Raw genomic sequence first — 13747 nt, forward strand, 5'->3', positions numbered from 1 at the left:
TCCTCGTGGGTCCGCCTCTTTTGAATAACTTCCAAAGGCCATGTTCAATCTCTGCTCTCAGCACAGCCTCTTGGTTACGCCCAGGAGATCCTATTCACCACCCCGTGTTCCTGCTTCAATCTTGCAGTTGCTTGTGACTCGTGGACTATTTGCACATGAGTGCCAAACAACCAGGAACTGGGTCTGGGCAAAATCTAAAATCACTGTGCACTGTGTGAGAGACGAGAGGACCGCCCCCGTGCCCAGCTCACGGAAAAAAGCCCGGATAGCCACCGTCTCCAAACCATCGAAGGGCGGTCGTGCAGAAAAGGGGTCACATCATTTTTAAAAAATATTTTATTTGTTTATTGTTAGAGATAGGGGAAGGGAGGGTGAGAGAAAGAGAGAAACATCAACGTGTGGTTGTCTCTCATGCGCCCCCTACTGGGGATCTGGCCTGTAACCCAGGCATAAGCCCCGACTGGGAATCGAACCAGTGACCCTTTGCTTCACAGGTCGGTGCTCAGTCCACTGAGCTACACCAGCCAGGGCCACAACATTTCTGTAAGGTTTCCATACGATCTGCCTTTTTAAAAGTCATGAACAAGAATTACTTTGGTAAATAAATAAATTTTTAAAAAAGAACACTAGAGATGGCCCAGAATGGCAAAACTGGGATGAAAAGGCAACACTTTTTTGATGCAAAGTCAGGAAGAACCGTCCAAGAAGTGGAGCTGCCCGACAGGAAATGGGGTGTGTAGCGCGACGGCGAGATTCTTGTTTCGATGATATTCACGTAAGTGCTGCCTGAGCCCTGGATCCCAAAAGGAATGGGGGGTTCAGCAAAGTGGCCCCCCTACTCAGTCTCCGTTCGGCTACAAAGTAAGAGCGACCTCCTTACAGTAGCTCCCGTCAGACAGGATTTCTGGAGAGAACGCAGCTCTCGTGACATCCACGGAAAACCTGAGTGGCGCGGCTGTGGGACAGGCAGGACAAAGGCAGAGGGTGGGGCGTGCTGCGTGACAGGCCTCCGGGCAGGACTTTGGGGCCGAAGGCTCAGGGCAGGGAGAGCGCAGCAGAGCCTGGCCTGCTGGTCTGAGGGGCTGGGGTGGGAGGAGAGGGCAGGGGAAGAAGGTGAGGGCAAGGCTACGGCGGTGTTCCTTGACTGCCAGCAGCCCAGCAGAGGCATGAAACACCGCAGCCTGTGGGACTGGATGGCCTGGGTTCAAATCCTCTTCGTCTCCCCAGCTGTGTGACTTTGAGCAAGTTGCTTAACTTCTCTGGGCCTCATCTGGGGGCAAGCCAAGCGCCTGCCTTCACAGGGCCGTCGTAGACCTGGAGTGAGAACGTGCGAAGCCCCGAGCACAGTGCCTGGCACCTGTGCTATGCAAACATTGCGAGCAGCGCAATTGTGTCAAATACAATAGTTTCAACGTTAATCAGTATTTCCCAAATTGTATTCCATGGGATGTTCAACTAACTTCCACCAAAAAGGTTCTTACAGTCAAGTTCTTACAGTTCGGAAAATGTCTCCTATCATATCCCCAGGAGCTCTGACATGTCTATAGTTTTAAAAGAAAAAACAAATAAACCTAACTCTGTTTAGTGCGGTGTTTCCCTTGCGGACACCATGTGGGACAATGTTTCACGGGACACCAGTTTGGGAAGGGCTGTGGGGTAGGCAGGGATGGGGGGGTCTCTGGAAGTAGGGGAGAGGTCTCCAGGAGAAACCAGGGGCAGGGGTAAGCCCCTAGGGTCCAGGCAGGAGGGGAGGAGGGGCTGAAACGCCAGCAGGGTAAGAAACTGTGAAGGAAGGGAAGGGTCCGTGGGAGAGACCCGGGGCAGGACAGGAGGGAGAGAAGACCAGGGTGCTGTGGGGTGTGGAGGAGGGGAGAGAAGAGGAGGCAGAAGTCACATTTATGGGCAGGAAATGGGGCAGCAGCCCAGGGGTATAGAGTGGGGAGCATCCTTCATTCACTCACACACCCACTCAGGTGTGTGAGTGGGCAGGTGGCTTCTCCAAGGAGAGGCTCAGAGAGGAGGAGGCAGGGGTCAGCTGCCTCCTGGGGAGAGACTTTCAGTTTCTGGAAGTCACAGAGGCACGCTGTCCTCACTGTGCACAGACCGCGTGGCCGTAAAGTTGACAGCAGCTGTCCAGGGCCCCTGGGCTGAACTCCGAGCTGGGGCTGGAAGGAACTAGAGGCTGCAGACCAAGCCCCAGGATGGGCCCTGCCGGCCACCTGAGGCTGGGCCGCCCCAGGAAATGCCCTGCTCCCTGTCTCGGGTGCGTCTTTCCTCCCCAAGTTTGGTTCTCAAGCCCCGCTTCCTCCTCCCCAGCCACATGAACCACAGCTGTGACATTTCTACCCCGGGCCCTGGTGCCCCAGGCTTCCCCCACGCCCTCACCTCTGGAAGGCCTCATGGCAGCACTGATACACCTCAAAGCTACTGCCACTGAGGGTCCAGTTCAGGAGGGCCACGCAGTCATCCTTGACCCCCTGGGCACGTAGAGGACCCCTGAGCAGGGAGAGCAGTCAGTGAGCAGCGCTGCTCTGCACCCCACCCCCCACTCCAGGGACCCCTTGAAGAGACCGGAGCCCCCTTGCCCGGCCCAAATAGGAAATCCGGCTCTGCCAGGCAAGGGCTCACCTGCGACGCACGAGTTCACCAGGGACACGCAGGTGCCTGTGCAGAGTGCCCGCGGTACGATCTGGGAGAAGTCACTCTTCCGCTGGGGGACCATGGAGACTGCGAGGGGACAGGGAAGCTCAGGGCCAGCGCGCAGGGGGCCTCTCTGCCCATGCCCTGCACCGCTGGCCGCAATTGCGGACTCCCTTTCCTTCCCTGACACTGGCTGGGTTTTGGAGTCCAAGGTCACTTCCTTGGCCTGACTTGGGCCAGTAGGTAGCACCCCACAAGCGCCATCGGGGGCGGAGGTCGGAAAAGAACCTGAGTCTGGAGTTGGGCAGCCCTGGGATTAAATGCAGGCTTAGCCAATCACTAGCTGAGTGATTTAGGCCATCACTTGGCTTCTCCGAGATTCCGTGTCCCAGCCAATTCAGTGTCCTGGTTCCCCCACTAAGTAGGGGGAATGGTTCCTCTGGAGAGCTGAGAGCTGGGCACCGCAGGCCTGCCTGTCCCCTGTGGGTGCCGGAAACGGCAGGCCAGAGTCTCGGGACAGGCCAGCACCACACCTCCTGCGGCTCCCAGATCCCAGGGCCAGACTTGGCCTGGGCCGTGCCTGGAATCAGGGAGTCAGGGAACTCCTAGGCTGGGAGGAGCCTCGATGGCCACCTGGCTCCAACCTTGCCTTAGACAACGCGGGGAGCTGAGGCCTCCAGATCCCCGGGAGGCTGCTGCACAGCAGGGCCTGGAGTCCAGGGCCCGGACGGCTCAGGACGCCCCCAGCACTCACTCAGGCCTCCCAGCACGATCCCGATGGAGCTGATGTTGGCAAATCCACAGAGGGCGTACGTCGTGAGGATTTCTGCTCTGGCCTGGAATTACAGAAGACGAGTGAGGAGGGGCTCCCCTCCGTCAGGACGGGAGCACCCTACACCAGCCAGCACCCTGCCCTTCACTTCACCCGCTTTCTCTGTGTCTTTGACCTTGGGCGTGCTCGGTGCTGCCCTGGCCTAGGCCTTGCACACCTGCCTTTATATAAGTCAGTTTGAACTACACCACCTCAGGTGCCCTTCAGTCTGCTTCATCAGAGCCTCTCAGGCTTGCTCAGTCCAGCTCTGCACCCAGCGGGCACTTGGGCAAACGGCCCCTTCCTTACTCTTTGTGGTCTCACACTTCTGTCTCCCGGGACCCTCTCAGGTGGAGAGCTCCCAGGGTGCTGTCATGCTGAGGGTGGGGAGCCAGGGACGCGGAGCCCACCCAACTTGGCTTCCAGGCTTGGCAAGTCAGTGGCCTCTTTACATTTTCATGTCCCTGCCTGGAACATGGGAGCAACAGTACTGGCCTGGAAGGGCCATGGCAAGGATGGCACCGTGTTTGGGGAGCACCGGGCACCCGGGGAAGAGAGGGTGGCAGGAATGGAGGGTGAGCAGTGAGGGGGAATCTGGGTTTTTTTTTACTCTTTCTTTTTAAAGAGTACATTCCTTTACAATTTTAAAAAAATACATAACTTGAAAGACAAAAAAAATTATTCATGTTAAAAGTTCCTAGTAACCCCAAGAAACACACGTTAAAACAGTGACCTATTATTCATCCATTCAGATAGCAAAACTTCTTTTTTGAAGAGGCTCCTTCATGCTGTTCAGTGTGTGGGAAAGTCCAGGCTCACGGGCACAGCTGGGGTGGGGGGTGGGGCGGGGATTCCAGCTGCCGGAACCCTTTGGGAAAGTCGCTGGCAGCAACCACGGGAGGGCTCACGCCGCACGATCCAGTCCCCCCTCATCTGGGAACGCTCCCGCGGAAGTGAGCGGAGAGCAGGCAAAAGTTCTGTACACAACCTGTTCCTTTCAGCCTCGCGGATAATCGCCAAGTAACGGCCTTACACTGAATGGCCGGACAGTGGGGGGTCGCTTAAATAAGCGGGGATACAGACATCGACAATGCTGCTTATGTCACAATAGTGGGTGGGGAATAAACCTGGCTACAGTAACGTATGGATACTAAAATGAACACTACGTAAAGTCTCTTTGAAAGAACCAAAGAAAACGCCCTCGCTGGTGTAGCTCAGTGGATTTGAGGGTGGGCCCGCAAACCAAAGCGAACCTAAGGGCTGCCAGTAGGGGGCATGCAAGAGGCAACCACATATTGATGTTTCTCGCCCTCTCTTTCTCCTTCCCTTCCCTTCCCTCTAGAAATTAATAAATAAAACGAGAGGCTGAATGTCACCGCAGGCCCAGGGAGCAGGGCAGACAGCGCAGGTGTCATGCCCCTGCCTCAGGGAGGGGACCGGGACACTCACGGAGATCCACTGCTTCTTGNGTTTTTTTTACTCTTTCTTTTTAAAGAGTACATTCCTTTACAATTTTAAAAAAATACATAACTTGAAAGACAAAAAAAATTATTCATGTTAAAAGTTCCTAGTAACCCCAAGAAACACACGTTAAAACAGTGACCTATTATTCATCCATTCAGATAGCAAAACTTCTTTTTTGAAGAGGCTCCTTCATGCTGTTCAGTGTGTGGGAAAGTCCAGGCTCACGGGCACAGCTGGGGTGGGGGGTGGGGCGGGGATTCCAGCTGCTGGAACCCTTTGGGAAAGTCGCTGGCAGCAACCACGGGAGGGCTCACGCCGCTCGATCCAGTCCCCCCTTATCTGGGAACGCTCCCGAGGAAGTGAGCGGAGAGCAGGCAAAAGTTCTGTACACAACCTGTTCCTTTCAGCCTCGCGGATAATCGCCAAGTAACGGCCTTACCCTGAATGGCCGGACAGCGGGGGGTCGCTTAAATAAGCGGGGATACAGACATCGACAATGATGCTTATGTCACAATAGTGGGTGGGGAATAAACCTGGCTACAGTAACGTATGGATACTAAAATGAACACTACGTAAAGTCTCTTTGAAAGAACCAAAGAAAATGCCCTCGCTGGTGTAGCTCAGTGGATTTGAGGGTGGGCCTGCAAACCAAAGCGAACCTAAGGGCTGCCAGTATGATGTTTCTCGCCCTCTCTTTCTCCTTCCCTTCCCTCTAGAAATTAATAAATAAAAGGAGAGGCTGAATGTCACCGCAGGCCCAGGGAGCAGGGCGGACAGCGCAGGTGTCATGCCCCTGCCTCAGGGAGGGGACTGGGACACTCACGGAGATCCACTGCTTCTTGCCGCCGACCCACTCCTCGGCCCCCGCCGGGCGGCGCTGCTTGTACTGGGACAGCTCCTGATAGGCCACAAACTCGTTCAGGACCAGCTTGATCCCCAGCAGCTCAGCCACCACGGGGCAGTCCTCCCAGGCCACGCCCATCAAGAAAGCCACGGGCCGCAGGACGTAGGAGCAGAGCAGCTGAGGCACAAGGCAAGAGGGGCTGCTGGGACCTGGGCTGATCGGGCCCTGCTGGGTGTCCACCCCCCGCCCCCACCCCAGTGCCTGGGCTACCCCCTCCACAGGCCCAGCCGGCCGCCCAGAGCTGTACCTGGAAGCTGAGCCCCTCAACGTCCACCAGGTCCCCCAGCCAGGAGAGGGCAGCGTTGATGAAGTCCAGTGCCGCCAGGAAGGCGATGAGGTTGGCCGCGATGTTAGCCAGGACCCTCACGGACATGGTGGCCCCAGTGCTGGCAGCCTCTAAGAAGTTCTGGGCGTCTCTGTTGTTGGGGTCGAGAGCCATCTTACTGGTCTGTCCCCACCAACAGCAGGGCCCCTCCTCCCATGGAGGTCAGAGAAGAGCCCTGGACAATGTACTTCTGAGCCGAAGGTTCTACTTTCCCCTCTGACAGCCAGAGAAAGAAAGGGGCTGGTCCCAGACCCAGGATGAGGCCTTCAACGCAGGGTGGCTGAGGCGGAAGCGGTCAGCCACGCATGTCTTCTGCGCACTTGAAAGGAGACCGCTCAGAACCAAAGTGTGTTGTAAGAGTAAGTGACACACCGGGCTTTGCAGATACAAAATAAAGTACAATGTAAAAATAAAATTATTTTATAAAATGATTACATTTCTATTTTTTACATGTTGAAATAATGGTATTTTGAATATATTACATTAAATAAAATATTTTTATTAAAATCATCTGTGTTGCCCTGGGTGGTGTGGCTCAGTGGACTGAGCACTGGCCTATGAACCAAGGGTCGCTGGTTCGATTCCCAGTCAGGGCACATGCCTGGGTTGTGGGCCAGGTCCCCAGTGTGGGGGCATGCAAGAGGCAACCACACATTGATGTTTCTCTCCTTCTTCCTCCCTTCCCTTCTCTAAAAAATAAAGAAAGAAAATCTTCTAAAAAATCATCTGTTTCTTTTTACATTTTTTAAAAGACGACAAATAGGAAATGTAAAATTATAGATATAGCTTGGTGGATTGAGCACTGGCCAGTGAGCTGAAAGGTTGCTGGTTCAATTCCCAGTCAGGGCACATGCTTGGGTTGCAGACCAGGTCCCCAGTAGGGGGCATGTGAGAGGCCAACGACTGATGGATCGATGTTTCTCTCTCACATCAATATTTCACTCCCTCTGTTTCTCCCTCCCTTACCCACTCTAAAAATACATACATAATACCTTTTTTTTTTTAAGTTCTAACATGATAGCTGTGGCTGGCATCGTATTTCTCTAGGGCCACGCTGCTTTGGACCTTTGGGCAGACTGGAGGCTACGGCTGGGGAGTGTACCCCGCAGCACACTCATCAAAGTGGCACCTTTTCAACACGTTTCGAGGGTTAGATGTTACACGGCCGCTGTTAAGTCTGTGATGTCGGGACGTTAGGAGGTGAGTGAGGTCCCCAACAGCGCTCCATATGTGAGTGTGTGACGACACCCTGGCGGTCTGAACTCCAGGTGGGTGGAGAAGGGGCCACAGAGACTTCTCACCGCCTCTCCGCCGCACACTCCAGCCCACAGCCCCAAGCCCTGGGCCGTCTCCAGCCCATTGTTTCCTGCTGGTCCCGGCGTGGAAGTTAAGGTCTAAGAACTGGGGGCCTTGTTTTTCTCAGCCAAGCCTGCTGAGAGCAGTTTCAGCAGAGTGGTGGGCCTGGGCTTGGTGGAAGAGCAGAGAAAATGGGGTTCAGTGCTATTCCTGCCTCTGCTCCTGTCCCCACCTCCCCCCCACCCCCCCACCCCCGCTGGCCCCTCTGTAGGCGCTCCCCCTGTGCTCACCCGGAGCTCAGTTTCACGCCTTCCTCACTCCTGAACTTGGACTCCTCCACCTCCGGGTAGACCAGCTTAGAGAGGGCCGCAGCACAAGGGGCGGCCATCACAGAGGCAGTGATCAAGGGGGCAGCGTCGATCTGGGACAGTGAGGGAGGGAGTTGCCGGGTGGGGGGGATGTGTGGGGGCCGAACGGTGCGGCCCAGGGCAGCACCTCTTGGGTATCCTTGGGTAATCTTGGGACTGTCCCTCCACTGGCTGGGACCCTCCCCCTTCCTGCGGCCTGGAGGGTACCCCTGGTTGGTCACCTGGAGTCCCAGCAGGGAACACATCCTACCAGTGTTTCGTTCCTGGCAAGCCAGTCACGGCCACAGCCTCCAATGCCCCAGCTGGTCAGTTCCTGCCCCCGCCCTAAACAGGGGCGCATCCTGCGCAGACAGGGCTCCCTGGGCCACTGGGTCAGCTCACACACCTCCTCCCCATTGCTGGCTGTTCCCCGAGGCCCAGACGACCCCAGGCGCTGCCACCAGAACCCTGGTCAGGAATGCATTCAGTTCCAGTGTCCCCCGGCTCAGGTTAGGGAGAGACACACAGTGTGCGCTTCCCCTTTGAACTTTCAAAAAGATCCTTACTGAGGAAGAAAATACGTCCAGACAACTACAGAGCGTGAAAAGGGCCTGGCTTCCAAAGGGTGGGTTTCGGACCCTCATATGCCAGAGAAAGAATGACCACGTCTTCCACACCCTGCCAGGTGCTTTCTGTCTATTGTTGCATCTAATTCCTATTGCTGTGAGGTGGGCAGGAATCCTGCCCATTCTACAGATGCGGAAACTAACTGCTAGATGTGCATTGGCCCTGCCCAGGACCCTACCGATCTGTCCCAGGGGCTCCCCTCTTGCCCCACTGACTGGGGAGCATCCGTGCCCGGCCCGCTCTGTGCCTCCCCACCCGGCCTCTGGCCACATCTAAACCTCCTCTCATGGTGGCCCCTGAACCAGGCGGGTGGGTAGAGAGACCAGTTCCCAGGGGTAGTGCAGAGAGCTGGTGCTTGCTTGAGCATCTTTGGGAAACACGGTGACAAGGGTATAAGTGTCAGCCGCCATGGAAGGACTCAGTCGAGGGGCCCCGGGGACCTCAGGCCCGAGAGAAAGTCTAGAGAGCACTGATGCCCACGGCAAATATAACGTGAACCACGTCTGTGATGCTAAGGGTTCCAGTGGCCAGTTACAACAATCAAGAGAAGCAGCTAACGTTCATTTTAATAATATATTTTATCTAACCCAATAGATCCAAAATATTCTCTTTCCATCCATGCAATCAATATTAAACATATCAGTAAGGTGGATTAATTCTTTTCCCCACTGAGTCTCACAGGGGATCTCATTTCAGAACAGCCGTGTGGGGTCAAGCGGCCGCTGTGTGAGACAGCACGGGTCTAGAAATGTCCAGATATTAGCGATAGGAGGGATGCAGGGCAAAGGGAGCCAGGGGCTCAGCAACGAAAACAAAGGAGAGAGCAAGAGGGATCTTCCTGGAATTCAGGGGCTGGGGCACAGCCATCAGCTCTACGCAGAGAAAGTGCGTGGAGGAGGGCGTGAAAGGCCAGGGGAGAGGATGGGAAGAAGGCCCGGCTGTGAGAGGTCCCCCGGCTGCTGCAGTGGCGGCCAGGAGCCAGGTGGGGGCAGAAAAGAGCTTCTCAGATACCAGACTTTTCACCTGCGCAGCTGTGCTGGGTGGTAGGTAGCCTGGGGGCTGCCACACCCCTGGCTGGGAACGGAGCCCCACAGCCGCCTGGTCCGCCCTGGCAGCCTGCATACCCTCTGTAGAGCTACAGGGAAGTGGGTGCCCAGGCCCCTTCAGTGGGGGAGGCCCTGCCGCCTGGGGCTAGGCCTAGACTTCTGCCTGAGAAAGGCAAAGAGAGCAGGATGAGTTAGAAGGCAGATTGCGGAAAAGGGACCCAGTTGCTCCAGGATCTTAGCCTGAAGTTAATGGCAGCCACGCGCATGCAGTAGAAAGAACGCCGTTCTTTACACTGGCCGTGAGGCCTGGAACAAGGTGAAGACAGTGAAAGCCCCTAAGTCCTGAAACTACGAGGTGTTCCCTCCCCTAATACACTACCATGGAAGAAGCTTCAGGAGCAGCTCTGAAATACCAAACTCCTTCCTCCATCCGTTTCCATGGGGGGGGGGGGGAGTGGGGGGTTCCCCAGTGCTGATGGGCCCTTCCTAAGCCTCAGTGAGACAAGGTATGAATCAGGAGAGTCTAGAATTCTAGAGGGGAGGGTGCCAGGCCAGGGGACAAAGCCAAGAGGCCTTCCTGAAAAGTCACACAGCTGCCTCTCTGCCCAGGGAGCTCCAAGGGACCTGGAGGTGACTGCTGCCACCCGCGTGTCCTGAGCAAAGGAGGGACCAAGCAGGAGCAAGCAGGCCTGTCCTCTAGCCCACACCCTTCAGCTGCCTCTAAGGAGAGAGATGAGAGGGACAGGTGCAATTTGGGACCAGAGAAGGGGACTGGGGGGTCACTCTGTCCTGCCCCGACCTGTATACGCACAGCATTAGGGGCTGTGCCAGGCCCACCTCACTCCCTCCAGGACCAACCGGTATTCGTGGTAGGGATGGACTTACCCATGCACCCCCTTACTGCTTGTCACGTGCGTTGTTTCTGTTTTTTTGTTTTGTTTTTCTATTGTAGGATGGAGTTTTGCATTTTGTGACCACGTGTGAAAATATTTCTGCACCCTCATATTCCTAACCAGATCAAAGGGACGTTATTTTCAAACCGACAGACAGATGTTCTCCAATAGGATGAGAGCAAGTTGTAGGGTCATCAAGAGTGTGTTCATACCCCGAAGAAGATGTAGGCGCCCAGCAGGGAGCCGGCAATGGTGGCGTAGCCCCCGGTCATGACCACATGGATCTCGGAGAGGGTCATGTCCTCCAGGTAGGGCCGAATGAGCAGAGGGGCCTCCGTCTGCAAACAGGGACAACGTCGGACAAACAGGACAGAGCTGGCTGGGCGGGCACAGGCCCCTGCGGATCTCCCCCAGCTGGGAGTGGGCAGGGGTCCCCAGGGAAGAGACAGCGAGTCAGGTGAGCGCCGTGGCCTGCCCCTAACTGGGCCTCTCTGCGAGATGGTGTCGGCCTGTCTCTGTGCAAGGACCCCCCAGTCCTCCCTCTTGGCCTGCCAGCGCTCCCCTGTACAGGGCTCCCTACATCCAAGCACCCCACCGAGCACCTCACATTTGCACTCATAACCTTCTGAGAAAAAAAGAGAGCACCCCCAATTTTCAGGGGAGCAAACAGAGGACAAGAGAAGTTCAGAGAATGACCTCTTCTTACACAAAGGACGCTAAGCAGATGTAACTCCAGTCCAGAGCTTCTAATGAAACCTGGTGGTTACCAGAAAGGCAAGTATGTCTCCCAGCAACTGAAACGTTGGCCAGATGGGCTGGGACGGCGGAATGGTTGGCGGAGACCCCCCACTGGCAGGAGGGTCAGACGTTCAGAAAGAGGCTCAGGGCTGATAGAGCCACATTTACTTGTGAAAAACACATTTCCAGAAAGAGGAAGTTAAAAAAAAAAAAAGACAAAATGATGTCGTGGAAAGAACCCTGGTCAGGAAGGAAAAACTGGGATTCTAAGCCCTGGCTTATCTTGTGGGGCCTTAGCCAGCCATCCCCACGCCAGCCTCAGTTTGCTTGTGAATGGAAGGAGAAAGTCGGACCTGCACCTCGAGGGCTTGCGAGTCTCCAGGCTGATGAAGGCAGCCGAGGCCTAGAGCGGTCAGAGGTGCCAGACGGACACCGTCCTCCCTGGCAGGACCCAGCAGGCAAAGTGCATCCCTGGGGGGGGTGGCCGCCTTTGGCGACCCTGGGGGAAGGCTCCCAGGCTCTGCCGCTGCCCAAGTCCAAGCCCCAAGGACCCGGGCGCCTGGCCTCCTGGGGAGGCTGGCGATCGGCGTGAGGGCAGCGGGCAGCGGCACCCACCTGGTTCACAAAGATGCTTCCAGCCACGCTCAGGGTCTCAGTGGCCGTGGTTCCCATGGTGACCTGCATCAGCCAGGCAATCTAGAAGGAAGCGGAGGACTTGGGGGCTGCCGTCTGCGAGCCCCAGGGGCAGACAGAGCTGGGGTGGGATGACCTTACAAGCCTTCCCTCCAGCTCCCAACCCAGGTAGGAGCCCCTCACCCACATTTCCCCCCAAAGGTCTATTCACCTTCCCATTCCCGACCTCCATCAAGGGGGCGTTTATCACCCACAGGGGCGGGGGAGGGAGGAAGGATTTCTTGGTCAAGTGTACTGGGGCGTTACTGTATGCGCACGCCTTGGACGTAACCCACACGTATCAGCTCAGGGAAGGCTCTGAGAAGTCCTGCCCAGGACTCGCTCACACCAGTCAGCTTCACTAAGTCACCTGACCGCGGGGCCCTTCACCTAGCAGCATTTATTAACCTGCTACGGAGCTACAGTTCTATCCCCCACCCTCACCCCCCCAAAAAGAAGAAAAGGCTTCAGGAAGCACTGTGTGAGAGGAGGAACGGGAAATCTGTTTCCCCTCACCTCTCAGGGGCCGCCCCCACGCCCCAGGCCGCCCTCCCTGCTGGCCTCTCCGTGTCTGCAGGCTGCTGCCATGCCTGGCCTCTGCCCCGGCCTTCTCTCCCCCAGGCCCAGCGGCCCCACCCGCTCCAGCCCTTCTCTGGAGGGCACGGTGTTTGGCCCTGTGGCTCCCCCGTGGATGGCTCAGTTTGTCACCGCCCCTGGGTTGAACCTATTCTCCAGGTTCGGGCGTCACTGCCTCACACACTGAACTGTTAATGTGGCCACAGGCGGGTTTCGACTTCCTGGCGGTCACCTGATGGCGCAGGTTTACTCTGAGCCCCGTCAGACAAAGGCCCCGCATGTTCTGTGGGGCCCAAGGCTGTCTGCTGCATCCCGTGGCCCCCTGCTCCAGTCTGGCAAGATCTTTTTGGTCTAAATTACATTTTTCCCCCTAACATAACTTCCCGATGCAGCCTCCGTGCTACCAACTTCACCTTGGATTTTGACGCCATTTCTCCTTAGTAGCACAACAAGGGACTCCGTGGAAAGATGCCTGGTTAGCTGTAGGCTGGAGAAAGTGTAGACCCTGGGAGCAAAGCATTCTGGGAGAGTCCCAGTCTCTGGGAGAGCTCGGGCCACGGCGCCAGGACTCACCTTCAGGATCACCCGCTGCATGAGGCCCACGTGGTAGAGGGCTGACATGACGCAGCTAGAGAAAACAATGATGGTCAGAACCTGCCGGGGAAGAGCAGAGGTCGTGGGTGAGACGGCAGCAGGTAGCAGGGGCCGGGGCCGGGCCGGGCCTTGGAGACACTGGACAGCCCACTCCAACCCAGGCCCGGCCACCCTGGGGTCTGACAGAAGCAGCTCGGAATTCAGTGCACGGAACCACGTCTGTGGGCCTTCAGAACACCTCTGACACCTACCACCTTGCCTCCGGGCCAGCGCCCCACCCCAGGGCCGCCTCCCGGCAGGCTGATTTACGGCCCCCAGCACAGGCCACGAGGACAAATGGAGGGTGAGTTTTGTGACCCGAGGAATGGCCACGCCACGGAGCGGTGGAGTTGGGAAGCGAGAACAAGGCAGCCTTCACTGGGCAGGTCTGGGGTGATGCCCAAGATGGGCTGTTCACGGGAAAAGGGGAGGTGCCCGTGAGTGGGGACACAACAGAGCTAGAAGGACCTCCCCGTGGAGAGGTTTGGGGGCTCGGCGTGGGAGGGAGGCACCCTACTCCCTTTCGTTCTGTTGGAATGTGTTCTCTGTTGCAGATTTAACAGCACAGTTTACGGTGCGCTCACGGGCAGTTACGCAGAGTTGCGGCGCGTTCTTGCGCTGAGATGTGGCTCGGGGAAATCAGGACGGCAAGCCCCCGAAAGGACGCTGGATCCGGAGCGCCCCCACAGCCCGGGTAGTGGCTTGTGTGTGCTGGGACGGTGGCTGGTTTGTTTCCTTCTTTCTCTATGTCCACTTTCTCACCTGCTTCTCTACT

At 56.6% G+C, this 13747-nt stretch overlaps 1 protein-coding gene across 1 annotated transcript in view; it reads right to left on the reverse strand.

Moving 5' to 3' along the window:
* Positions 1–685: 685 nt before the first annotated feature.
* The window catches only part of SLC28A1 (solute carrier family 28 member 1), a 29097-nt gene continuing 16035 nt past the window's right edge, over positions 686–13747 (reverse strand). The window contains 11 exon segments of the mRNA XM_037053543.1: positions 686–2165; positions 2386–2467; positions 2470–2496; positions 2629–2727; positions 3395–3476; positions 5739–5936; positions 6067–6235; positions 7731–7861; positions 10566–10691; positions 11707–11787; positions 12913–12993. Coding sequence (XP_036909438.1) covers positions 2090–2165; positions 2386–2467; positions 2470–2496; positions 2629–2727; positions 3395–3476; positions 5739–5936; positions 6067–6235; positions 7731–7861; positions 10566–10691; positions 11707–11787; positions 12913–12993 — 1152 coding nt within the window. The 3' untranslated portion in view covers positions 686–2089.

Source organism: Sturnira hondurensis, unplaced genomic scaffold, assembly GCF_014824575.4.
Source record: "Sturnira hondurensis isolate 20B ecotype Veracruz unplaced genomic scaffold, ASM1482457v3 Scaffold0007865, whole genome shotgun sequence".
In the NCBI taxonomy this organism is placed as follows: Eukaryota; Metazoa; Chordata; class Mammalia; order Chiroptera; family Phyllostomidae; genus Sturnira; species Sturnira hondurensis.